General features: G+C 46.3%; 1 protein-coding gene across 3 annotated transcripts; it reads left to right on the top strand.

Annotated features, from left to right (window-relative positions):
- The first annotated feature begins 851 nt into the window (after positions 1 to 851).
- Positions 852 to 23283, top strand: NCOA5 (nuclear receptor coactivator 5). 3 transcript variants are annotated; one of them, XM_077831624.1, is made up of 10 exons: positions 854 to 977; positions 6608 to 6794; positions 7354 to 7461; positions 11679 to 11745; positions 15356 to 15706; positions 15960 to 16072; positions 16357 to 16483; positions 18423 to 18622; positions 20129 to 20452; positions 21108 to 23283. In XM_077831624.1, exons 2-10 carry the CDS (start codon positions 6632 to 6634, stop codon positions 21770 to 21772), a joined length of 2118 nt encoding a protein of 705 aa, XP_077687750.1. In that variant the 5' UTR covers positions 854 to 977; positions 6608 to 6631; the 3' UTR covers positions 21773 to 23283. The 3 variants fall into 3 exon arrangements, with proteins under 3 accessions (XP_077687752.1, XP_077687750.1, XP_077687751.1); XM_077831625.1 differs by lacking the exon at positions 7354 to 7461; XM_077831626.1 differs by lacking the exons at positions 6608 to 6794; positions 7354 to 7461 and having other exon boundaries at positions 852 to 977.
- Positions 23284 to 27950: the final 4667 nt, after the last annotated feature.

Here is a 27950-nt window from a genome sequence, read left to right on the forward strand (position 1 = left end):
CACTGGTAGCACAGGTGGGTTGCCACTACTGGTAGCGATGCTGGCAGATTTCCCTCGAGAACTGTAGTGTAGCAGCCCAGCCATCGTTCCAAGTGCATGGGCAGCAAGCCGGAGGCCACTGTTAAATGTGACACGGGCAGTGCCAGGCTGGCTCAACGAGGGCCCAGCCCAGTGCGGCGCCAGATGCCTCAGGAGAAGGGGCAAGAACCTGCAGTTGGAGAGGAGGCTGGGGGGGCTGCCTGGGGCGGGCCTAGGGAGGATAGAAGCTGGTGGGGGTAGCCTGTGGGGGATGGAAGGGAGGTTGGGCCGGGGGAGGAATTGGAGGAGGTGGTCAGTGGGGGAGGGCAGGAGGAGGGACTTGGGGGCACGGCCCTGGGAGAGACAGGGGCAGGCTGGGGGCGGAAAGGGAGCACTGAGGGCGCGGCCCTGGGAGGGGCGGGCTGGGACAGGAAAGGGGACGCGGGGGGCGCAGGCCTGGGGAGGCTGGGGGAGGAAAGGGGCGTGGGCCTGGGAGGGGCGGGACAGGCTGGGGGAGAAGAGGGAGTGTGAGGGGGCCTGGGAGGGGGTGGGGGGAAGAAAAGGGCCGCGGGGGGGGGCAGGCTGGGGGGGAAAGGGACCCTGGGAGGAAGGGGGCGGGGCTGAGAGCACGTCGCGGTGACTCCAAGTGCCCCCAGCATGCACCGGGGCTCGCCCGGCAGCACGGGAGTGGCCGCGTTGCACGCTGGGATCTGGAGCAGGTCGCCATTTCGTCGCTGCCTCCACGACGCTGCCTCTCCTGTCATGGCGGACGCGGCACGTGACCGTCTCTGGGGCCTGCCGTAAATCGCGGGGCTGTCGCAGCGACCCCCCCCTTCCGGCACGGCAGCGCAGCGCCTCGCCGTGCGGTACGGTGGCGGTTGGGCGGGTCGGTTGGCGCCTTTGTCCTCGCGGCGGAGCTGGGCGGCGGCCTGAGGCGGAGAGCGGGCTCCGGAGCGACGGTAAGTGCCGGGGGCGGGGAGAGGGGCCGGGCCTGGGCCTGGGGCCTCCGCTCGCGCCGGGCCTGGCGAAGGCCCGGCCGCCTCCTTGGGCTTCCGCCTCACAGCGGGCGCGGGGCGGCTCGCCGGGCTCCCCCCGCGGCGCGGCCCCCGTCTCCGGGCCGCCGCTCGCGCGTGGCCGAAGCCGGGGCTGGGCCGGGCGGCCGGAGGCGCCTTGTCGGAGCGGCTCGGGCCGGGCCGCGGGGTCCGCGAGCGAACGGAGGAGCCCGGCCGCCCCCGCGGGCCTCCCGCCGGCCGCGCTGCGCACGCGCGGGGGAGGCGCCGGCGGCCGGAGCTGGGCCGCGCGCCCCGGCGGAGCGGGCAGGGCGGCGGGCTCGGACCCGGACCGGACCCGGACCCGGACCCGGACCCGGACCCGGCCTGCTGTCCGGGAGACGACGGCGCCGGACCCCGTGCTTACCCCGCCGAGCGCCGCCCTGCGAGACGGCGGCGTGTGAGACTCTTTGCACGCGCATGTGGACATTTGAATAAAAGTCTGTCTTTAAAAATAAACTTTCGGGGAAATGTGTTAATTTTTCTTCACTCACCGCACTGCTTCCTGCACTGCTGAGTCTCTCTCCATCGCCCCCCCGCTGATGTGAAACTGTTCCGTGGTGCTCAAGCGTTTTATCCACGCGGGTTCATCACGGGCTTTGCACTTGGCTAAACATGGGTAACGTTTCAGGATCACTACTCTGAGCCTTGTGTTCAAATGTATTTGCTCCTGAATCCCCTCGTGGGCAGGGACAGGTTTAGTAGCAAAGAGGGAAACTTTTTTTAGCAAATAAAAACTTCCCAATTAATTGCTGTGCCATTTGTTTTGACTTTTAAAAAGCTTTCTAGTTCTTTTGCCTTGGGAGGGGGAAAGACTTCCTTCTGCAGACTGAATGTGATTAGTATAACGAAGTCTTCCTGTGGTTTTCAGTCGCTTTAGTACAATTGCGTTAGTTTAACGCAGTTGTGGCCTTTGCATGCAAAAGGCAGCTCCATGACCTCTGCTCCTCAGAGCTTTGCAAAGCAGCATGAATTTAATAAGCTTTTGGTCAGTTTCAATGCAGATGTTGGGAATCCTGTGGCAGCAGTGAAAATGTCAAATTTGTGTCTTACACTGTGCTGCTTGAAGAAGCCATGAGCAGGAGCACAGCCAAAGACACTGGCATTGCTCGCAGGTGAGGAGAGCACCAGAAAAGAACGTAGGAAGGGATAGACTGCGGCTGTGACTACACTAGAGACCTTACCGTGGCACAGCTGCTGCAGCCGTGCTGCCTTAAGGCCTCCTGCGTAGCCTCTCTGTGCGGATGGGAGAGCGTCTCCCGTCAGCATAGTGCTGTTCACACTGGCACTTCTGTCGGTGCAACTTTCATGGGGCAGGAGTGTGTGGTTTTCACGTTCCTGAGGGGCATAAGTTTTACTGACAAAAGTGCTAGTGTAAACATAGCCTAACAGAGACCTTCTTCCCAATCCCTGCAACAGCCAGGAGGCTTTGGATAGGAGATCCCTCCCAGGGATTAATTTAATGGAACTTCAAATTTAAGCTACCTACTAGCTTAAAGAAAAGGAGTACTTGTGGCACCTTAGAGACTAACCAATTTATTTGAGCATGAGCTTTTGTGAGCTACAGCTCACTTCATCGCATGCATACTGTGGAAACGGCAGAAGACCACAGTATGCATGCGATGAAGTGAGCTGTAGCTCACGAAAGCTCATGCTCAAATAAATTGGTTAGTCTCTAAGGTGCCACAAGTACTCCTTTTCTTTTTGCGAATACAGACTAACACGGCTGTTACTCTGAAACCTACTAGCTTAAGGCCTCATAGGAAACATGGAGCCTCTAGCAAGGTTGGGGGGGTGGCACTTTGTTAGCAAATGCAGCATTCTTTTCCCACATTCGTGACAATTAAAAAGATGGTGAAGGATGAGCTTGACTTCTTACCTGGCATTAGCCTGCCCTGAGGCCGCCATCACTATTAACTTTTATGGCTACCTCTAGCTATGGTCCTGCAGCCAGTTGGTGTCTAGTAATTTTTTGTAGCTGTGCTTTTACAAACTTGCATATGTTATTTCAATGATATAGAGTATGGTATCAGTATCCAACTTTCTCCTCTCACTAGGCCAAAAAGTGTGAAAGTGGTTGTGAAATGCTAAACTCTTAATTTTGTAATCGGATTAGAGAGATTTGCCATTTCTAACATTTACTGCTCTCTGGCTAAAGGCAGGGGCAAACAAAAAAAAGTTGGGGGGGAATGAGGAAGGAAGGGTATGATGTGTTTACTCATCCCACCAGTAGAACAGAAACAGCTGAGTACAGTGCTCTAGGAGAGTGAAGTTCTCCCATTCAGCTTTCTTCCCACCTGCTCCTTTCCTCCTTTGACTTGTCTGACCCAAAGCCACGTGTCTGGAGGAAGAGCTGCTTTTCCTAGGGTAGAATCAGATTCCTGCTATTTACTTTCTGCTAGTATATCATAGACAAGTTTCCACTCTCTAGTAGAGGATTGGGTTCAGTGCACTGCCACTCTGTTTGTTTGTTTTTAAGCTTTCTTTTCCAGTGACCTGTGCTTGTTCCCCCTATCAGCACTGGGACTACTTCCACTAACTACTGAGACTCTCCTTCCTTAGCCTCCCTTAGTTGGATTCTTAGAAGGAAGCTGAATGGGGAAATCATTCATTTTCCTGAAGCAGTATCCCTGCAGCTGGGACGTGACTCTGATGGTCTCAATATTAAGAAACTGACCTTACTCATGTCTTCAACTAAGAAGAGAAGACGGGCTGGGAACAGTAAATCTCACATTCAAACCCTCTACTAACTACTTTTTAAAGTAGAGTTTGACACATGAGGTGTGCAGATTTCAAAGGTTACCTGAAAAAGGAAAAGTATGTCCTTTTTTTGCTTCTTTATGATGTTGAAAGAACAGGCTTTTTCATCCTAAACATTTTCTAAGTGATTTTTATATTCGAAATCAAGATCTTTTCCAGCCTGTTTTTGCTATGGGACTGTGGACACCTGGAGATTAGTAGGGTTATGACATCTCAAGGGACTGAAACTTGGACAGTTGACTAGGGGGAAAGGATTTTTACTTTGACTATTTAAAACTCTTGTTTTACACCTGTTTGTTTAAAACTCCTGGAAACAGTTACAAGAAAAACTCATTAAATATTCACACCATCTACCTCTTCAACTGATGAGTGTCAGCACTAAGCTAGTCTTCCTGTAAAGACAGGGTGCATAAGATGTGGCATTTCTGATATTGAAGGTAAATAAACAACCCTTTCAGGTGTTCTTTATACATTCTAAAGAAGCAAAAATTGGCGCAAGCACATTTTTCCCTTTGCAGTTCTCTTTTAAATGTGTAAGTGAAACAAATACTGTTACCAGCCTTTCAAACTTATTATGAACATAGGTGTGAATGACCTTCAGAGAAGGTCGCCTGATATTACAAATCCTGGAGTGGTTTTGTGACAGAGAATGCCATTTTTTTTTCTTGCATAATTATGTGGGACTAGAAAAACCAGTGCAAAGCCATTTTATCTTTTAAGGAGTCTTACTTAATTTGCTTATCCAGAGGCTAGTCTTAAAAGAAAACTACACTGATTGTAATTAGGATTTGTGGTTGCGGGAGTAGTCAAACTGTGACTCATAACCTAAGTATAAAAGGATTTTATTGGTGTGTTCAAAATTGTTTTCCCAAGTAATTTCTTAATTCTCCCCGCCAAACAAAACAAAAAAAACCCTCTGACCCCAGCAAAAACCCCGCTCATCATTCCTGGGGATGAACTTTAGGGTTTTATTGATTTTTTTTTTTTTTTAAATCCTAAAGCTTTAAACCCTGCCTATATGTTAGCTGTGATGGTTTCAGTATCTCTTAGAGTCAAAGAGTTTGATGCCAGAAGGGACCACCAGATCATGTAGTCTGACCTTCTGTATATCACAGGCCTCCAACACCACCCAGCACCCCCACCAGGCTGGATAAAATTCCACAATTTTATTTGAAAATTTAAAAAAAAAAAAATCCTATTTTTTTAATTTATTGGATTTTTGAGTTTGTTTAAATTATAATTTTTCCTTTTAAAAATTAAACTTGTTTAAAATGAAATCTGGAATTAATACAATGTGTTATGGCCTAAACTTATTATAACCTCTTAAAACATTTAGATTCAGCATATGTATTTTTTATTTATGAATAAATCTATCAAAAACCAAGCTATCAAAAACTTGGAGTTAAAGCTGCTTTTTTATATAAAAAGAGAATCGGGGGAAACTTAACTTTTGAGGTCAAGGCTTATAAATACGGCACAATAGGTTATACTGTATTAAGGGCTTGCTTTGTTTAATAACATAAATTTTATATGCTGTTTTGTGCTTTTAATTAAATTCCAGTTATTCTAATGCACCCGGACACAAATTACGTGCAAAAAGTTAATTATCTAGTAAATAAACAATATATCACCATTTTCTAACATGCTAAAAATGTACAATTAAGATTCTGAAAATATTAAGCTTCATAATTGCTTAAATGTCTGTTGTTATAGTATACCCACCTAGGTAGCAAGAAGGTATACAAAATTTAGTGTAAAGGTTCTTTTAATTGTAAATCAACATGTTTTAATGATTATACCAACCAATGCAAGTGCACTTTTCTTTAGAAAATAACTCCTGTACGAACGGAGCAGTTGATTAAAATTGAGCTCTCCACTTGGTGATTTAAATTAATCCACTCTGACCCACACACTAAACCCAAAAACCAAAATTAGGCCAATGTATCACAGCCCCCAGGAAATGTTGCTGGTATCTCTAGATTTGTGTACAGTAAAGAATGTTTATAAAATTCTACTGTTGATATTACTGGTGGAGATGCATAAGTGGGGAGTTTTTGTAAAATTTCCCTAGTGTAGACCCGGCTTCAGAAGGAGAAGACTTTTTGCTGGGGAAGCAGATTGGGACATAGGAGATGAACCTCAGTGTTGGTATGAATGGAAGATCAGATTTTCACTTATTAGATCATTCTACTTTATATATTTCGGTTAAGTAATTCACTTACTTTTTTTTAATTATTTCACTGTAGATTTTTGAAAATCTTTTTTCATTCATGCCATTGCTGTTCTATTTGTCTCATTTTACATTGCTATGGTCAAGATGTCTATTTCCTGTTTATCTATTTAATTAGTATTTTTTACCAATGTACTGAATGCTTCAATGCTGCAGCAGTGGGCCCTGTAGAGAAGCCTAAGGTAGTTACTTGCTAATTAGATTTACTGATTAGGATGTTCCTATATAAAATTACTGTTTTCTTTAATTATTCCTTAGTTTGGAATTGAACTAATGAAAACATATCCTTAGAATGATCGATCATGGATTTAAAATTAAGAGTTTAGGCCGGTAATTTCCTTTGAGCAGAACAGAAAGATCAAACCCAACACAACGTAAGAGAGAGTTTTCTGCCAAACTTCCAAATCATCTGTGTAAGGATTTCTCTTGAATACAGATTGCTTAAGGCAGACCAAGTATGCAAACATGTTAACTTTAACCTTGTTCCAATGTAATTGTAATTGTCATGGATGTGAAATGATATGCATGGCCATTTTTCTTTTTTGCGAAGAGTTGCATTTGGAACGAAAACAAAATGGCTCGAGGACGCATGAGCAATAGCATCAAACAGAGCGACTTCACTAACAGCACCAATCCACAGGATTTAGAGAGAAGACTTTTTGTCGGCAATTTGCCCACAGACCACATGACCCGTGAAGAAATGGAAGAGATATTTTCAAAATATGGCAAAATCAGGGGTTAGTATTTTATTTTGTTATGGCTGGGAAATCATAGTCAGAAACTTAATTTTCATGCCACATCTGATAATAACAAGGATGACAGTGAAAAAAGTGACCTTTAGTGACATTTTTCTTTATCTGCATTGTCCCTGAAAACTAACTTCCTTTAGTACAACTGAAGCCTAAGGTATGTTAGAGTTATGGCAGTTTCTCTTTTATTCTTTTGGGTTTGAAGTATGGTACTATACCAAACAAGTCTATCCTTTCTAGGGCTCTTGTATTCTCTTAATTGGATCTTGGTCACTTTAGTGCCTTTTGGTCACTGTCTTGTCCGAAGAAGTTGGGCTGTTATATAGCATTTCATAATTGCCTTAGCAACATTATTTTCCAATTTTTGTAAATTCTCCTTCATTTTGGTCCTGGTTAACTTATTTGAGTGTGCCTGTTAAGCTTGGATAGATGTTCTTGGGTAAAGTCCCTTTGCTTGTTCAGCCCTGTGGGGTTTATATAATGGCCTGCATGTGGTAGTACTGTCCCTTAGTTGTAACTGGTCTTGCCCTGCTATTAATTTTTCCAGCCCTCAGCATGTTCCATGGCTATGGGTTCGTGCAGTATGAACGTCTAGAAGACGTCCAGGCCGCTCTGGACGGTGAGAAGGGTCGCCTTTTTAAAGGGTATAGATTAGGTAAGGAAAACTGCTCCATGCTACTCGTACTGACGCCAGCATGCATTTGGGTAGAAAGAAGGCTTTTTCTTTTAAAGATCTATGGAAAGACCATTGTGTGAAACCTGCCTTGAATATTAGTCTAAATTTGTATTAGGCACTGTTTTTTCTTCTTCTTCTTTTTTTTTTTTTTTTTTTTAGTTCTTTGTTCTAGTCTTGTGTGTGGTACAACAACTACTCTGCTCCCTTTTGATATCTTGATCTTTCTCCAAATTTATTTTTATATATTAGTTTTTAGTATTTAAATGGCACTATAAGCATATGTAAAGCACTTCATAACAGGTAGTTGGTGCTAAACAAAAAATCCCGAGTGTTCGCTGGCCTTTACTGAATTTCATTTTTTAAATCCTTTGTTATTGTATGTTAGACCTCATCTTGATAGGTAAAGGGAACTGATCACTTAACTAACAGTTACTGTGGTTGCTTAGGTGACAGTGATCATGACAAGTATTTTGGTACTTTACAAAGGCTAGTTTCACAAAGCAGAAAACAATATAATCAAGTCAACTGGAGAGAGAATTTTAAACAGAAAAATGTGAATTAAAATTGGTGAAGGAAGCAAGAGAATACAAGAAGACTCTCTGGCCAGCAGAGTTAAGGACAGTAAGGAGAAGTTGAAGTATATTAGGAGTGAAAGGAACCCTGACAGTGGTATTGGCCCATTTCTAAATGGAAATGGTAGAATTGTCAGTTATGCAAAAAAGTCAGTTCAATGTTCAATAAATATTTCTGTTCTGTATTTGGGGGGAAAAGCCAGATATAATCATATTATATATATGATGATAAAGAAATACTTTCCATTGTCGCTAGTAGCTGCTGTTTAACATCCTCCTTAAGGTTAGACGCTTTTGAATCGGGGGATATGGATAACTTGCATGGCTGAGGAGCTCTTTGGACCATTAATGTTGATTTTTTGATGTCTTGGAGAGCTAGTGAGGTTCCAGAAGACTGGAAGGAAGATAATGCTGTGCCAATATTTAAAAAGGGTAATTGGGATGACCAGACTAATTATAAACTTGTCAGCTGACACTGATCCAGGCAAAATAATAGAACAGTTGATACAACATTTGAATATACCAAATTAAAGGAAGGCAATCCAATTAATGCCAATCAGTATGAGTTTATGGAAGGTTGTCAAACTAGTTTGATTTTTTTATGAGATTACAAGTTTGGTTGATAAATGCAGTAGTGTTTATGTAATAGACTTCTGAAAGATGTTTGACTTGGTTCCGCACAGCAATTTTAGTAAGAAACTAGAACAATATAAAATGAATATGGTACACATGAAATGAATTCAAAACTGGGTAGGCCTCAAACCAATAGGCCTCAAAACATAATTGTAAATGGGGCATGATCGTTGAGTGGATGTGTTTTATAATGGTGTCCCACAGGTATCAGTTCTAGGCCCTATGCTATTTAATATTTATATCAGTGATCTGGAATAAAATATAAAATTCTTATTGATAGTTTGTGTCCTCTGCGAAAATTTGGGGAGTGATATAATTGAGGATGGGTCACTGATATGGAGTGATCCGGATTGCTTGGTAAACTGGGCACAAGCAAACAATGTGTTTCAATACAGCCAAATGTAAGGTCATCGAGGAACAAGGAATTAAAGCTGTACTTACAGAATGGGGGTCTCTATCCTGGGAAGCAGTGACTCTGTAAAAGTCTTGGGAGTCATGGATAATCAGATGAACATGAGCTCCCAGTGTGATGCTGTGGCTAAAAGGGCTAATGCAGTGTTTAGGGAAATGTTACATAGGAGTTGGAGGTTAATATTATCTCTATATTCAGCATTGGTCTGACCAGTACTGGAATACTTTGTACAGTTCTGGTGTCCACAGTTTAGATGATGGAGAAGGTTTAGAGAAGAGCCAGGAGATGATGAAAGGCTTGGAAAACATGCCTTTTGGTAAGGCCCAAAGAACTCCTTCTACTTAGCTTAAAGAGAAGGTCAAGGGGTGATCACCACAGTTTGTAAATACACCTACACAGGGAACAGAAATTTGATAGAGGGCTCTTCAGTCTAGCAGACAAAGATATAACAAGATCATTGGCTGGAAGATGAAACTAGACAAATTCAGACTAGAAATAAGGTGCAAATTTGTAACAGCGAGAGTAATTAACCATTGACACAATTTAACAAAGGGTGTGGTGGACCCTTCATCACTGGAAATTTTTAAAACAAGATACATTTTAGAAAAACATGCTATGCAACCACAGCTATTGTATTTGAAAGCAGAAATTAAGCCAAGAACATCCTATGGCCTGTGCTGTGCGTACGGTCAGACAAGATGATCACAACGGTTCCTTCTGGCCTTAAAATCTGTGAAAATCTTCCAAAACAAAAGAGATTTTTTTTAAAAGATGCTTTGTAAATGTCAAATATTTAATCTGTAAATGCTGATGGCACTAAATAAAGTGTTCTTGAAAACTGTCCATTTTTCAGAAGAGACGAATCCTTTAAATGTATGTCCAGTTTGAAGACTTCTAAAATCTTAAACCAAGGAAGCAGATAGTGTTGCACTTAAAGGGTTACATCTGGTAAAAGAATATTCTGCAGTGAAAAGTCAAAATGCAGTGAAAACAGAACTACATTAGATGTACATTTTCTGTGTGCTAAAGCTGAATGTCATGAACACATAAAACCAAACAGTTTAACCCCGTTTTTGCATTGCACTAAAATACTTCCACAAATACACTGAAACGCCTTTAATTGTCTCCTTGATAAATAGATCTGTTCAGAGAACAAATGTCCAGCATATCTAAAGGTAAATATGGTAGAAAGTTGCTACGTTAAATAGACAAAACACCCATCCATTTCTGAACCTAGTGTATCTGTCTCAAATAATATCCTGTGAATTTTTATGCCACTTGTTTCTTGGGGTACCACTACTTAATGCACAAATGGTATTTGCCTTTTCATTCACTGCCAAAAGAGAGAACACATCCCTTCTTGTTTAAAGTAAGAATGAAGATTGAAACTAGCATCTTTGTTTTAATTTTAACTAAAATTCAGCATTAAAAGCTTGGGAAATTAAGGTAGATTAGTAAAGCCACCAAGTTTCTGCTTATAGAACTCTACATGCCTTGTTTTTTGTTTTTGTTTTTTTGTTTTCAATTGCAGGAAAATTGAAAGCTATGCATTATTTAAATCCCTAATCATTACAGTTAGTTACACTGTTAAATCCTCAAACAAGTGATACATGTAGCATTTAGGTGATTTTCTTTTTTTAAAGGTTCTCATAACTGAGAACAAAACATCCTAAACCAACCATTACTCTGGGGTGGTTTTGTTCTTGCCCACATTCAGATAATAACCGCATCATCTCTCTACTACCATGGATGTTTTCATAATTTCTCTCCAGGCTAATATTAATCATCCATTGTGGCTGAACTTGTGTTCTTGAACTGGTTACAGCCTTGTGGCTCCCTAGTTCTCTTGTGTGTTCCACTCTGAACACTTCAAGGAACATTTTCTGTGCAGTTACTCAGACGTTAACAATTTTCAGATGTCTGATCTGTTGCATTTATTTGCATCACATCGACCTGATGGTGTTATGACTGCATGAAGTTCACTTCATGGGGTAGTTTTTACTTCAAGTCCTTTGGATCCTTCTGCCTGAGTGGTGGAGATTGTGCAATTTGATGTCACAACAGTCCCCTGGAAGTCAGTTGAACTTGTTTTTGAGAGCCCTTGGGTTCTTTTCCAGAAGGATGGCAGCATCCTCCATCGAACAGGACTGGCTTTGAATTTTGAGATGAAGTGTACTAGCCAACAGCTTTCCATTCACGAAGGATTGTCTGACTCTTTACTTTTTCTCCTGGAATCCATGGAGCTGCATGCTGTTGGTCCACAGACTACAGGAGAAAGAGGTGGTGGTCTCTTATGGGACAAGGAGTCTGGACATGGGCCTAAACATGATAAAGGGATAGAATTTCATACAAACTGTCCACTTCTTTTAGCTGGAAATCACAGTAATCCATGACCAACCCATTGCATTGTACTATCTTAATTTTAATAAAAATAATTAAAGTGACAATGCCTCTTGGCTGAATGGATTTCCTTGCACCATATGGCTGTCTTTGAACTTTTATTGCTTTAATTTAAAATGTGCTGACGATCTTTTTTTTGTTCCATAGCATTGAACAGATGGGTTGATTATTCTTTTCAGATATTAATAAAGCAGCGGAAAGAAGAAATATGAATAAGGCTTCATCAAGGTCCAGCCCATCACGAAGGTAAAGTACCTGGAAGCAGTGAGTTATACTAGGAAGGTCAGGCTTTAGGGTATGAGCCCTCCTTCCTCTGCTAAATGTCTAGTTTTCTTCCCTCACCACCACCTCCCCAGCAGAATGGAGACACTCGAGTGAACAGTCAGAATGTGACCGTCCCTTCCATGTGCGAAGGGCCTCTCTGATTCTAACAGCTCAGGAGGCACGAGGGAAACCTTGTGTTTGCTGCTGTGACTACAACTGGATGCTGCATTTTGCAGCATAGGTTGTGTGAAATTTGTTGGGGAAGGACTGCTGTTTGTTCCTGACTCTTAAGTGTCAGGGAAACAAGGCGTCTATAGAGAATACAATGGGTATATAGCATTCGCCATGCTGTGCAACACAGAATACCAGCACTTTACATCTTCTGATGTCGAAGGCTTCCAGTGCTGACATGAGCCTGGAAAATGATTATGCAGACAACGCACACTACAGGGAGAGAACTTCCCTGGATGCACTACCCTTTCTGCATGTGCACTTGTATCATATCGTCATCCTTCTCTGTACAGTTACATTGGGGATACTGGGCATCTGCCTACTTTTCCCATGCATCCCTCCCCTAATAAATAGACCCAATGTGTACAGTCCCTGTGTGTCGCTCTTCTTGTGCAGTCACACAGCAGATTAAGAGACACATGAATTAACTACATTGTAGGAGGAGACTCCTGAATAATGTCCATGTTTTACTATGGAGCGTGGGTGAACACTGCAGTTACATTCTGACACAGTATGCTGCTTCTCTGAATATACTACAGAGCTGTATACATAGAGAGAGAAATGTCCATGTTACTACTGAGAACTATGTAAACACTACATGTAACCAGTCTCAAGCATCCATGTTTCACAGCTACACTGCAAATTGTATCATGTCTGTGTCAGTAGATATCCCATGTTCCTGTACATACAGATACAGTGGGCCACAGCCGGCTACTGTTTATGGCTGTGTCCAGTTACAGGGGTGTCCCAGCAGATACTGTGTGTCCCTGTTTATGTGACTATCTTCAGTTACACTAGAGATGTTGGGTGAATACATTCCTTCCTGGACCTCACAGAAGGAGTAAGAAGTGTATGGGGTTTCCCATGTAAATCCTGAATGTCTGGGGATACAGAATGCAGACAGATACTGTAAATTTGCTGCATTTATACTGCAGAGCACAAGTGGATTTATAGAGCCCGCTGCAACACTGCAGGAGCATGCAAGTACAGGCTGCTGCCTCTGGGCAATGCTACAGGAGCATGTGAGAGCAGAGGCCGGAATCACTGGGCATCAGGGTACTGGTGATGCCACAGCAGCGTGTGCGAGCACAGGCCGATGCCGCTGGGCATTGGGGTTCAAGCGATGGCGCCGGAGCATACGCGAACACAGGCCAATGCCGCTGAGCATTGCGGTTCAAGCGATGGGGCAGGAGCATACGCGAACACAGGCCGATGCCGCTGGGCATTGGGTTTCGGACGACGGCACAGTAGCGCAAGCAGATTTGCGGGGGCTGATGCTGTGGGCATCAGGCAACACCGCAGGAGCGCAAGCGGAGGCTGATGCCACAGGAGTGCAAGCAGGTTTGCAGAGGCCAATGCCTTGGACATCAGGTGAACAGGAGTGTCTGAGCAAGCAGCAGCTGATGCTATGTGTGATTGTTTGCATCACTGAGGGCAAACAGCTGTTGTGCATCCTTGTTCATGATGTCTCACTCCAGATAATGGATGGATGTGGCCTGTATATCTGTTTAGGTAAACAGAGTGGGAATTAATACCATATACAATGCAATTACATTGCAGTCTTGTATTGTATTCTAGCCTATGGCTTACAGCAGAATATGGGATACTCTGTATCCCTGTGTCTGACTGTACTGTAAATTCCAGGTGGATGCAGTGGTATCTATTCTGGTTTCACTGCAGATTACAGATGAGAATACAGGATGTATTTCCTCTAGTTATACTGCAGAATGAGTGGGGAATACTGTGTGTATCCCTAATCTAGTGTGTGATTACACTACACATCGTAGGTGAGGATATGCTTTATATCCTGTCTGTATAAAGCGGGAGGGGAAACTGTTTCCCTGATACTGAGGATGGTTACACTATAGATCATGTTCAAATATGGTGCATCTTCTCATATATCCCAGGGATGCAGTCTCCCTGGGGCAGATACATTCTGATCACTGGAAAACACTCTATATATTACCTGTGGGTAAAACGATAGTTCATGTTACAGGATACACACTGTATCTGGTTTATAAATAAAGACCACAGGGAATACTGTGTATGGTGGGTGTCCAACTATCAGTTATCACATGGAATCCACATAACTTTCTCACTGGTCAGAGAAGAGGGGCATAGGAAAGTAATCATCAGCTGGGTTTGGTAGGTATCCATCAACATGGTATTGAAGCCTGAACCTCTAGCTGGCTAATCCTGATACTCACTCTCCAACTGATTCCGAAATGAAACTGTCAGCAATGTAGAACTTACAGGAGGGACTTGCCTTCGTCTTGCTGTGAAAGCATGATAGTAATGAATAGCATGTTCCGTACTTGCTTCAGGAACTAGGCTAGTTAGCCAAGGGGAATTTAGCAATTGGAAGTGTCGAAAGGAAGTATTTTATTGAGATTTTTAACCAGGTGTTTCTCTTCTCACAGTTGTAAGTGTCCTGCAGATGTTAGCCATGTGAGAGTACATACTGCTCTGCTTGAAGCTCAGCACTTCCATTCCTAAGGCGTACTATATGTTTATGGCTTAGAGTGAATTGAAGGCTATGCTAGATCTGGAAAGCAGAGCATTATTTGGAAAACAAATTCTGTTTTGGAAAAGAGAAGCATGCAATCTTTCACCTCTCTTTCTGTGTACTTCTGACTGAAGATGGCATGCTGCTGTACTACAATTAAAAGCCTGAGTGAGAGGAGACATTCAGGTACCATTGGGAATCCTGATCCTGCTGGTGATACAGACCTGGCTTGGTTAGTACTGTACCTAACAGAGGGCATCGTGCAGTCACACTGATTTCCTTCAGGGAACATCTCTTCACTGTACAGAATCCAGCCATATGGTCTTCATGATCACAACACACATTTTCGTAAACGTGACAATATTGATGGAATTTTTTCAGGGATTCTGCTCTTCTTTTTCGATTCAGTGAATTGAATGGTCCCTGTGACATTTAACTACAGTATCCTAGTGGATGGGAGGACATGGCACCTGGGGTTCTGTGTACCAGTTGTCTGAAAAACAAATGTTTTGCTTGAAAATTCCTCACTGGCTGTGAGGCGTGACATCTTTGAGCGATGGTTTCTTAGCTGCCTGCCCTTGTCTTGCACAAACATCCTGCACTTCTAGTGGTGGTCCAGATAGGGTGTTTTCTGGAGCTTGCTGGGCTGTGCAAGGCATTTGAATAAGAAACCTTTTCACAATGCCTTGACACAACTCTTTGGACATGTCTTGCTGCTCTTGTTTTGATGGGGAATAGGAGGGGAGGATTCAGCTGCTGAGCAAAAGGGTTTTTGTGGCCACCCCAGGTAAGAGGTCTAGGGCTGACAGTGCTCGTGTTTTTTGTCTAATGGCATTTCCCTCGTACTTTTCTCAGAGAGCCATATGCGTATGGGGATGGCCGAGATGCGAGACGTGATCGCTCCCCTATTCGAGGGAGTCCACGAAGAGAGCCAAGGGATGGTAGAAATGGCCGAGATTCCAGAGATGCTCGAGATATTCGAGGTAGAGACGTACGTGATCCCAGAGATGCTAGAGACCACAGAGACCCTAGAGATCTGCGAGAGCCCCGGGACATCAGGGACCCTAGAGATCTGCGAGAGCCCCGGGACATCAGGGACCCTAGAGACTTGCGAGACCCTCGGGATATTCGAGACCTGCGTGACCCACGGGATCCTGTGTATGATCGATATCGGGATGTGAGGGAGCCACGGGACCCCGTGTACAGGTATCTTATACTACTGGATCGGAGCTCTAGTGATTTGCTGCCTCTCTTGTGATGATGGTACTAAATTGGGGCCTGTTGGTCCTCACACAGATTGTGATAGTTTGGCCGTCTGAAGGATAGCCAGGTATGTATTTTAACGATTAACTTGGAAGAGTGTTCGCATGCATTACATTGGGAAAAGTTGGGGATGATGTTGGTGCCTGGAATTTTCACTTCTGAACATGCAACAGGCTGTGAATCGTTTGCTTTGCAGAAGAGATGATGCTTATGACCGTTACCTTCGCCTGGAAGACTATTACCGGAGGAAGGATGACCCATATGACCGTTACAGAGAACACTTTGACAGAGCCCCCTTGAGTGCAGAAGGTCAGTTTTCTTCCTCTCCCTAAACTCCCTTTTCTCCTCGCTCCCCCCCTCCCCCCCGCCCTATGTTTTTTAACAAGAATAGCATTGTTATAGACAGGTTTTTATATTCTACCACCTGAAGATGGTGGAAGGTTGCATCCAGCCCTGAAATGAGTAGTGCAAGAGATCTCTTGAAACTGTATTGTTTTGGGGGTTGGGCAGGCTGGTGGTGTGTAGCTAATAACTCTGAGCAGCTAGAGTGGAATTATTCACTTCCTCCATTTCCATGGCTGGCTTTCTTTCAGAGCGTCTGAAACGCGAGGAGCGACGCAGGGAGGAGCTGTACCGGCAGTACTTTGAGGAAATCAAGAGGCGCTTTGATTCAGAGAGGCCTGTGGACTGTTCTGTGATAGTGGTCAATAAACAGACAAAGTAAGAAGCTAGTTGCTGTGACCAGTTGTGATCCTCTGAATAGAGGGACACTATTTGCTTGGAATTAAAATTTCTCTGGATTTTCAGGGCAGTTTCCCTTGTAGCTGCTATGCGGGAGAGTAGCTTTTGAGCATTTAAGAGCGCTGCAATCAGTTTCTTTAATTCTCTTGATAGCAGATATTCTCTCTTTGTTGGGGTAGGGAAAACTAAATATTTTGGCCTTGAAAATATATTACTCTGGGTTACCCCCACACGCTTCCTGTAACAGCCTGGTACTTCATTGATACAGGGCTACCTGAAATGGCCTGTGCTTACTCTTCTCGTCACTATTAATTGAATTATTTATTAATTATTAAAAATTAGCACCATGCAGTAGTAATAAGGGCACACATTAAATGGATTTAAAACTGGCTGACCGATCCCAAAAAGTATTTGTCAGTGAGTAATCATAATCAAATGGGGCTGTTTCTAGTGGGGTTCTGAAAGCAGCTGTAGTAGGCCTAATGCTAGTTGACATTTTCATTAATGATCTGGGAAGTAAATATAAAATTTCTGTAGATTATGAAGAGATTGGCAGAATGGTAAGTAATAATGACAGGACAGTTATGCAGAGCAGTCTGCATCACTTGGTAAGCTGGGAGCACTCAAACAAAATGTATTTTAATACAGCCAAATGTAAGGGATACACACAGGAACAAAGAATACAGGCCACACCTACAGAATGGGGACTGCTTCCTGACTCTGACAAGGGTCTAGGTGTGCTAATGGACAAACAACCCAGCATGAGCCCCTGGTGTGTGTCAGAGCTAGTGCCAGCCTTTGGTTGTATAAGCGGGAGTAGTGAACAGGGAGGGTATGGACCTCTGTGGGCGGCGGCGCCGCCTCCTCTGTGCGCGGCGGCGCCTCTGTGCGCGGCAGCACCGGTGGGACTGATGCTGGTTACTGTGTCCAGCTCTGCTGTCCGTATCGTCAGAAGGATGTTGAAAAATGGGAAAGGGAGCAGAAGAGAGTGACAGAAATGATTTGAGGGCTGGGGAAAATGTCTTACAATGAAAGACTTAAAGAGCTGGATCTGTTTAGCTTATCAAAAAAGTTTGAGAGGTATCTTGATTACTGAGTACTAAAAGGCTCTTTAATCTAGCAGAGAAAGGCGGAACAAAAGACGGTGGCTGGAAGATGAAGCCAGACTAATTCAAATTGGAAATAAGGCGCAAATTGATTAACCGTGGGAACAAAACTCCCAAAGGAAGGGGTGGATTCTCCATCGCTTGATGTTTTCAAGACTGGATGCCTTTCTGGAAGATGCTTTAGTAGTATACAAGTTATTTGGCTCAGAACGGGGGGAACTGAGTGAAATTCTCTAGCCTCTGATATACAGGATGTCAGACTAAGATGTTCTAATGGTTCCTCCTGGCCTTAAAATGTATGAATCTGAAGGGCTGAGACTGGATTGTAAATCTTGGGTTCTGAAGCATTTGTGTTCTTTTCTATAGCTTGTTGATCAATGGTTCATGCTAACTTAGTCACTTCTTTTGAGCTAAAAGCATGACTACATAACTAAGGGAGATCTACAAAACTAGCCCTCCAGGCAGGCAGATTCCAATTCCTCTCTGATCAGTAATCGACCCATACTCCCGATTGTTGGTTGCGCTTAATATGGTTTTTGGTGCATGCAGATGTCAACAGGCTTCCAGTGCCTGTTGTCCAAAGACACTGAATGTAGGTGGACCCGGTATCTGCTCTTCTGGAGGCTGCTGGGCCATCTGCTCTCTAGGCCTTGTGCACATACAGAAGTTGCATCATCGGTTTAACTTAAATTCAGTTTTGAACAGAGTTAAACTGATGCAAAAAATGAGCCTGGAGGTGATGAAAGTGAACACACGAGGGTTTCTGTACATTGCTGGCATATTATAACGTGCACTGCCTTTGCTTTGTGTAGGGAATATGCCGAGTCAGTGGGGCGGAAGGTGCGGGATCTGGGCATGGTGGTGGATCTGATCTTCCTCAACACAGAAATGTCACTGACTCAGGCCCTGGAGGACGTAGGCAGAGGAGGGTCTCCTTTTGCCATTGTCATCACACAACAGCACCAAGTTCACCGCTCCTGCACTGTTAACATCATGTTTGGCACACCACAAGGTACAGAGGCCACAATGGTCTGCTGGTTCAGATCACTCTGAAATGCTGGAAGCACTTCCAATGCTGTCTCAGAGATTCTTCCCTCAAGCGGAAAACCACTCAAGACAAAACGCTTCCTTGCTGTGACATAAATAGCTATTAATGACCCAGTGCCCGTATGAAACAATGTTAGAGTGAACCCAGATTTCCCCCTGTGAGGGAAAAGAGCAGTATGGCTCAGTGCTCTGTCTGCAAATCCCAGTATTTCTGGTGTGAAGCTCTGGGCAGCTTTTCTTTAGATGCTGAAGTCCTTCTCTGCAAGTATTATTCAGAGAGTTTGCCAATTCTTAGATCTCTGCCCTAGTCCATTCACCTTTCTTCTTGTGAGACCAAATGAATGGCCACAACCTCCTCGAAGGTGCCCCCAAAGGAAACCGTCGCGCTTGTACTCTGTGTTGTTTTATGGTCTTATCAAGCAGCTCGAAAGATTTTTTTCTGCTTATTGCTGCAGTACTGCTGCTGCTCAGAGCTTTAACTACTTAACCTGGAATCAGCAGAGTGAGATCCACCATTGTGGCTTTTCCCACTGTTTTTGTTAAAACCTGTGGGAGCAAGGAAGGTGAGAAGAATCAGGTCAGTGGTATTCTGCTGCTGTTTGGGAAAGCTCTGAGTAGCAGCAGAAGAGAGGCAGGTACTTGGGGCTATTCAGGGGAGCTGGGGTGAAGCAGCAGAGACAGTCCCTTGGCATTGGTGTATTTATATGCAATGTAAGGAAGAGAGCTGCTTTCTTCCTACCTATAGGGGAGTTTTGAGGAAGATCTTCTTAGGTATCAAACTCCAGCTAGTCAGGCTAATATGAAAGTTTCCCCCCATGCAGTGCTCAGCAGCTGCAGAGAAGGGGGGCTGGGCTTCTCAACTAGGGTGTTACTTGCTAGTGGCTTCCCAATCCATTTGGAGGCAAAGTCCTCTAGCACAGTGGTTCTCAACCTTTCCAGACTACTGTACCCCTTTCAGGAGTATGATTTGTCTTGCATACCTCCAAGTTTCACCTCACTGAAAAACTACTTGCTTACAAAATCAGACTTAAATACAAGTGTTAAAGCACGCTATTACTGAAAAATGGCTGACTTTCTCATTTTTACCATATAATTATGAAATAAATCAATTGGAATATGAATATTGTACTTACATTTCAGTGTATCGTATATAGAGCAGTACAAACAAGTCACTGTATGAAATTTTAGTTTGTACTGACTACACCAGTGCTTTTTATGTAGCCTATTGTAAAACTAGGCAACTATCTAGATGAGTTGAAGTACCCCTTGGAAGACCTCGGTGTACCCCTGGTTGAGAACCACTGGTGTAGCTAGTAGTGCTGGAAAATGTTCCACACCCAAGCTTGGATACTAAGAGTTGCTCCTGCCTGTTCACTGTGATTTCCTGCTGATCCAGGTCAGCAGAAGGAGCACCTAATATTTGCACCTAAAATCAGTGGGGTCCAAATAGTTAAAGCCTCTCTTTGTGCAGAACATCGCAACATGCCCCAAGCTGATGCCATGGTACTGGTGGCAAGGAATTATGAACGCTACAAGACCGAGACCCGGGAGAAGGAGCGTGAAGAAATAGCCAGGCAGGCTGCCAAGATGGCAGATGAAGCAATTCTGCAGGAACGCGAACGCCCACCACCCATAGAAGAAGGTGTCAGGGGGAGCCATCCGCCAGGGATCCAGAGTCTCTTGAACCTGCTGGCAGACAACCGCTATCTGACTGCTGAAGAGACCGATAAAGTCATTAATTACCTGAGAGACCGGAAGGAACGACTACTTAGAGGAAGTACTGACTCTCTGCAGGGTAAGTTATCAGTCACATTCACTCCAATGCTGTGTACCTTAACAGGCCTTTGAGGCAGAGATGTTTGTTAGGCCATGTCTACACTACCAGACTTTGCTGGTTCAACTGTTGGTTGGGCGGGGGGCGAAGGTATGATTCCTGAAGGACTGAGCTCTGCCAGCAGAACCCTCTAATGTGGGCACAGTTACACTGGCAAAACTGTGCTATTCCCTGTGTAGCTTGTTTTGCTTGTGGGAGGTGGCTTCACGACAGTGGCAGAAAGCGCAGCTTTGAAGGTACAGCTGCGCCCCCATGAGGAGTGCATTGCCAGTCTAACATGCCAGCTCTCCCTTCGCAGTAGATGCTCTCGACATAGACATAGCCTTAGAGTATTGAGGCTGTTCTAATCATTCAGGGAGCTCCCTGGGGTGTTAGATTCTCTCTGAGAGATTGCAGGGATACGCCAAATTGTCATGTGAATGGAGACGGTTCTGTAAGTGACATGGCCTGTGTTCTGCTTCCCTCCCACTCACCCAGAGCAGTTCAGTCCCACCTGTTTAGAGGATAGGGCAGTAGCTGACTTGCGTGGCTTGGTAATTATACCCATCAGGACTCCTCTATGATGCCTGTTCAGATGGGCCTGCAGAGAATTCACCCTCTTCCTTTCTCTTTCCAGCTCCATTGTCGAGACAGTCTCTTGGGGCGCCTTCGGGATCGTCTATGACTAGCCAGGCCAGCCTTCCAAGCTCTCAAACTCATCAGAGCACTCAGCCCCTGGCCTCTGCCACCTCTGCTACAGTGTCCTCCACTAACCCCCAACAGGAGCTGCAGGCAAAAATCCTCAGCCTCTTCAACAGTGGGGCTGCGGCTGCAGCGGCAGCAGCTGCTGTAGCAAACAGCAGCTCTGCAGCCTCCACAGCTGCTTCGGGTGGCACTCAGAACCAGAACTATGCTAATGTAGCCAGCAGTCAAGCTCGGGCAGTGCAGCTCAGTGCTGCAAGCTTAAACCAATCTCAGCAGAGATCACAGGTCCCTGGAACGCAGCTTCCTGTCCTCCCAGGCTCCACAAGGAACACAGGCCCAAGACCTGGAGCATCTCAGCCAACCCAGGTACATTATGGTCAGCACCAAAATCGTCTGCCTACCCCTAGCAACATAGCTGTTCAGAGGCCCGTATCCTCTTCAGGTATCAACTTTGACAACCCCAGTGTGCAGAAAGCCTTGGACACCCTAATCCAGAGTGGCCCTGCGCTCTCCCACCTGGTGAGCCAGACAGTGGCCCAAGGGCGAGCAGGACCCTCAGCCCCGCAACCCATGGGCTCCTACCAGCGACACTATTAACATCCAGCTGCAGAGCCCATTTCCCTTCCCTTCGCCATTACCATACTTGTAGCTGTTTAAGAGTCTTTTGTCCTAGACCCAGGGCAAATGCCCTTGAAGATGCATGTCCTCTCCCTCTCTGGGTTCTTCGCAGTCCCTAGGCCACTTCTGCCTCCACAGTGGCTAGAGCACTCACTCCAGTAGGATTGCTGTTGAGTGTGTGGCTAGTGCCCCTCTTCCCCTTGATTTGGGTTACCTGTCTTTGGAGACGAGAGCTCTGCTCTGTCAGTGACAAAGGAGTTCAGAAGCTTCTGTGGGTAGTTGAATTTTGGCCTCGATGGAAGTTGCTGCTATTGCAGACCAGCTGCATTTCCCGCTCTTGGTGGTTGCCATTGCGGTAATGTTTGCACAGCATGTTACACCATGCTTGCATTCTGTAGTCAAGTGATCGGAGTGAATTTCACAAGGAGCTTATCAGAACAAAGTGGCTTCTTGACCTGGGTTTTTCTGAGACTGATTCCCTTCCCTCTTACAAGCCTCTCTTTGCAGGGGTGTGAACTCTAGGATGGTTCTGGGTTGGGGGGCTAGTGGTTAGACCTTCTGAGGTTTGGGTGAGCAGTATTTGTGTGTGGTTTTAAAAAAACAAACCATATAAGCCAGATGTGGGGAAAGCTCCCTGGTGGTGCTGTAGCAGCTAAACTCATGGAGCACAAGCAAGACTTGACCCCCAGGTAAAGCTGGGCAGTGAGTGCAGTGTCGAACTCCCACGGCAGGGACTAAGACTTCCTGACTTAGTGAGGCCAGCAAGGATCTGCTGGCCATACCAAGGAGTGAGGAGCTTTCCAGCTTTTGTTCTAGGTACAATGGCAAACCCAAACCCCAGAACTTCCTACTCAGGCCAGGCCAGGGAATTAAAAGGCTTTGTCAATTCTCCTGGACTCAGCAGCCAAATTTACAAGAAGTTTGTTACATGTGACACAAGTTTTCTTTTTGTTTTGGGGCAGTGGACTACTGTAACTTTATCAACAGCCCAGCCACAGAAACCCCAGTCTGCGGGCAGCTCCCCATCCCAGAATTGGGTACAGCAGGCTACCTGGTGGGGGGCAGGGTCTCGACACTCCGCTGGAGCTTTGCGACTCCATTTGATTGCTGGTTAGGTTGGGTTCTGTCGCAGGTCAGGGAGGCAGTGCTGAGAGGACTCCTACATTTTTATAAGTTTCCAAACATTTTAGTAGCAGCACTGGATGCTTTTGTGGAAACTCAGGTGGAGAGTCCTGAGCAGGTTTTTAACCAGTGTTGCATGTTAGGGCATGTGGCTTCTCTGACTGGATCATATCTAGTGCAAAAGGGAATGCACAGCGCCTCTTTAAAGCCTCTGGGGCTTCCTGGGGAGGGCAGGAAGAAACTGTTTAGAAAACAAAGTTCCTGGAGCAGCAGCTCTCTCTGTCTTGAATGGTTTGTGTTCTGGAGCGTTTTTCTTTCTGTGCTGTTAACAAGAGGACGTGACTTTTTAATAAAATTGGCAGGAAAAATGTGGTGGTGCGTGTTTGACACTAACTGGCTTGAGCAGTAAATTGAAACAGACCCTTCCCCAGGAGGTGTCAGTGCTCGGTTTCCTCAGGTCACCTGCCTTATGGCTTGTCTACCCAGGGAGTTCCCAGGGAAGCTAGTGAGAAATAGCTAGGGTGTAGAATGAAAACCAGTAGCTATTCCTCACTTACTCTCAGGTGGCTGGAGTACCTTTCTGTAATTTAGCTTGATCCACTGTCAGCATGGGATAACAATGTCCACACAGAGAGCTGTTCAGCTGTAGCTATTCTGGGCTTTTTCCCCTGCATCCACAAGCCTGCAGACACTGGCCGGTGCCGGATGCCAAGGAGAAAGTGTGAAAGCTCGCTCTTGCACCTGACTGTAATCCTACTGCATGAGGTGGGGGAGGGTATGTGCTTGTCTCAGATTCTCCTGCTTAGGACTTTCAAGTGCTTTTTAAGCATTTATCCTCACACATCCCTGTGAACTCCTGAATTCACATTGCCACTCTGTAGAAACCATTGGTCTGTTCCCACTTCTCAGCAGAGAGTGAATGGGTGTCACGGCAGTTTGGAGGCTCCCAGTACCCTGCTGGGGAACTAAACATAGGGCATTGGAAGATGCGTTATCTGCACCTACAGACAACTTGTCTGAGCCCACAGAAAGAGGGCTCCAAAGGTTTTCTCGCTTTCAGTGCTGTGCGTGGAGCACTAAACACGCTGCAGTGTGTTCCCCTTGAGCCTGAACTCATGTCATTGCAGGTGCTGTTCATTGTACAAATATTAAAGCCCTTTTTGAATCATAAGCTGCTAGTCCCGGTTGCATTAAAACCCTGGACTTTCTCGGTTTATGTTTACTACTGGTTTTGGGCTGACCAGAATTAAATATGAATGAGCCCTCTCATTGGCCCCCTCCTCAGACTGACAAAACCAAGGTTTTCCACCTTCTCCGTGGAGGGTAAGTGCACGCAGGTTAGTGCTCTAAAAACGTTAGGCTGGATGCATTGTATGCAGGCTTCTCCTCCTGCAGCCCCTTATGCCTCATTCTGTTAGATGCCTTATCTGGATTTGACCATGTTGAAGGGAAGGTGCCCCTGTTGGGCGATAGATGGCATTCATTGCAGCATGTGAGGGAGAAGGGGGAGGCTAGTGGTATCAGTGAGGGTCATTTCAAATGTCCCAAAGTTCTCTCTCCAGGCTGCTATTCCTGCGAGCCCCTCTGGTTCCTGCTACCAGGCATGCAGCTGCCCCCTGGAAACTAGTGAAGCATTGGTCATGTGCTGCAGCCTCCAAAAACGAGTGAAAATTCCCCACCGCATGCGGTGAAGGGTGCAGTCAAATCACTTTATTGCATTTTGTGCAGACAGGAGTCTAAAAAATTAATACAATAAAAGCTGTAAAGCATTAACAGGAGCATTCAACAAGTGAGGAGTCACTCCTCTGTTAATATCCACAGCGAACACAGGGGGGTGATATTGAGGAGGCCCAATACAGAATACTGAAACACTCGCATAGAAATTAAATGCAAGCCTATTCCTCTTCTTTTGGTTTGCAACCTATTTTATTTACACCGTTTAAACGTCTTTGCATTGCTCTGCATAGAGATTCTTTAAAACACAAAGCATACTAGGTCACTACATGTCTATTGAAATATTGCACTCAGAATAAAAGTCATTGGAATGGATGTAAAACATCTAGGTACAGTGACTATAAAGTTTATTTAATGAATTGACTTTGTTGTGGTAACATTCATAACAAATATATTGCACATGTAGCACAGAAAAGTGTTTTGCAACCAACAAAACCTCAGACCTCTGGATCCTTCCACTACGACGTGTCAGTGCTGCCATACAGCGGGGAGTCTTGACTCTTGTAGTGCAACTGTTGTACCCTAAGCAGTATCCATCCTTCCTGCTCTTCAAGTGACTATGAACACCGTTGCCCAGTGCAGCCTCTGCCTACATCTGTAAACACGCTCTCAAATGGTTTGTAACCTGTACCAGGGAATACCTGGACTGCGCATAACCCACCAGCTTGCACTGGGAGGCCAGGTAATGAACTGCTGGAAGGGGGCTGGGAATGGAGGTTGCCCCCATTTTAACTTCTGAGGAACTGATGAGCTTTCCTCTGCTCTGGCTAGAGTAGTTGCCTGAGCAGGGGCCCGAGCCTTGCACAAAGAGCCTGCTCTGCTCTGATGGAGGTGGAGGGGCTGTGCTCATCCTTGCAGCTGCATACAAGGGCTCTCTGTAAAACAAGCCTCATGGGTCAAGACCTTCCTGCCTGCCCTGAAAACCCTGAACTGTCTCCACATGTGCCAGAAAGAGACTCAGGTTTCTACCACAGGACACTGTGTCTTTCCCAAGACGGAACAGTGGAAGGGTGCTCCAGAGGGAGCTGCATACTCACAGAGGCCAAACGTGCTGGGGCAGAGCTGGGTTTGTAAACTAACATGCAGTGCTGTCTGCTAAAACTGGCCCCCTCCAGCCCCAGGCGTGGGGGTGTGCTGTGGAAACATCACCCTCTGCTTGCCCCCAAGGAGTTTGGCCAGGCAGTGGTTCTGAGAGGCAACAATGCACATGTGTGTTCAGAGACTAGCGCTGGTCTTGCTGAGCTAGGGCGGGGGAAGGGGGCTCCTTTGCCTTTCACTGTCTCAATGTGGTAACTTGCCAAGAGGGGGCTGAGTACTGCCCACCAGCACCGTTGGAGTCCTGGCTTTCCAGGATGAGGGAGGGAGGGGCCCTGGCTGCCGTTGCTGTTTTGAGCAGTGGCTGTAGCCTGCTCTGAGCTGGTCTAATGGATGCTTTGCTTAAACGGGTGCCGGCACCTGTCTGCACTAGGGTTTCCACTGCCACGAGGGAGTGCAGGCAGCAGAGCAGGGATCAGTGATGGGGCCAGGGTGTGACACGTGCCCAAGGGTGAGCTCGATGCTGCAGGTGGTTCGCACTAGAGGAATCATGAGACAAGAACTGTTAAGTCCTGATTACAGGGAAAGAGTCAGGATTGAAGGGCATCTGCACTGAGGGAGGGGGACAGCACTGGGGCCAGGAAAGGAGAGGAAGGCAGCAGGAGCAGGTCAGGGCAGCTTTGAGGCCTGCAGGCAGCAGCAAAAGCCAAAGCAGAGTTTTGCAAGTAAGATCTACGACTTCCAGCCCTGGGATCAGTCTGTGCTCTTAGGAACCTTGCTGCTACTGAATGGTGTGAAAGCCAAGCCATGGGGAGTGTCTGGCTGATGGGGTCTTCTCACAGCAGCCACTAACCAGCCCTAGCTCTTGCTGTGCGGCTGGCCCTCCATCAGCCCCTGACCCAAGCGTAAGGAAACCTTCCTCCAAGCAGACACCTGCCTGTTCATCTAAAAGTGTTCTTGGGGCTGAGGCGCTCAGCAGAGCTGCTCTGTGCTCAGCAGAGCTGCTGGCCATTAATTGTCCAGTGTCGGGCTGGGCCCCTGCATCGCTGACTTCCAGCCGGGAGTTGGGCTCAGTGCTCTGGCTCTGGGAATAGCTCAGCTTCACCTTGGCGTCGATTCCCCATTAGCAGCGTGTGGCCGCTGCAGCAGGCACCCATCCCTTGCCAGGGTTTGAAGCCGGAGCTGCTGCACCGAATAATGCTGCTGTACGCAGAGCTGCATTTTTCCAAGCAGTCTGGCTATGACGGGTTGTGCCTGAACTGCTGCTGGGGGGTGGCACTTTGAGGGAGCCAGGGCTCAAGGGGCATAGCAACAAATGCAGCGAGGGCTGGGGCCATCACCAAAACCTGGCCTAGGTGAGCAGATGCTGGATTGTGAGCAGGGAGCTTCAGCCAGGTCAGCATCACTAAGTGGAGAATTGCTTCCTGCTCCACTGCCCTCCCCTCATTCCCCATGGGGCCAGTGCTGGGGCTGGAAGGGGGGGGTGATGCCAAGGGCCCACTGGAGGAGGATTTAGGGCAGGTGCCTACAGAAGACCTTGTTCCGTCTGTCGCAGCTTCAGTGGGAAGGAAGTTGAGGGCTGGCACCTCTGTGGGAGCAGCTGCTGGTCACTGGATGCTCTTCCCTAGAGAGCAATGAGCAAGGGCAGCATGAGAGGAAAGGAAGGGGGGCTATGGGGAGCCAGCGCTGTCTGTGAGAAGGGGCCCAGCTGCCTTCTCCAAGGGGATTCATTGTACGAGACATGTCAGCTGTGGCCATTAGCCCTTACTTGCATCAAGCCATGGGCCTCTGAACTGCCATCTCCCACCTGCAGAAGGTACAGGGCTGCCCCAGTGGTGATCTGCACGGGCCCATTCCCAGCGCTGTAACGGGTGGAGTTTATGGCGGCTAAGAAGAGGTGGGCTGGGATCAGCTCTGGGCCACACGTCTGAGTGGTAAAGCTGCTCCCTCTCGGCTTGGGGAGAGGGCCCGCCGGAGCAGGCTGCACTCAAATTGGAAGCTCAAGTCTGCTGTGAAGCAAGTTCAGAAAATTCTGTAACTTCTTTTCCCTGAAAAGACTAAGCAGCAAAATTCAAAGAGAATGACCCCACGAGCTGGCCCTCCCCCCGGGACGTGCCATAGGCCAGGGACGCTGCAGCCTTCACCCCTGCACGTGAGCGACAAGGAAAAGCCGCCCTCTCCAGAGGGAGCAGCCTCAGCAAAACCTTGGAGCCCTTGGGCCTGGGCCCCAGACGGAGTCTAAAAGCTGGAGCCAGAATTCACTGGC

This window comes from Eretmochelys imbricata, chromosome 13 (genome assembly GCF_965152235.1).
Source record: "Eretmochelys imbricata isolate rEreImb1 chromosome 13, rEreImb1.hap1, whole genome shotgun sequence".
NCBI lineage: Eukaryota > Metazoa > Chordata > Testudines > Cheloniidae > Eretmochelys > Eretmochelys imbricata.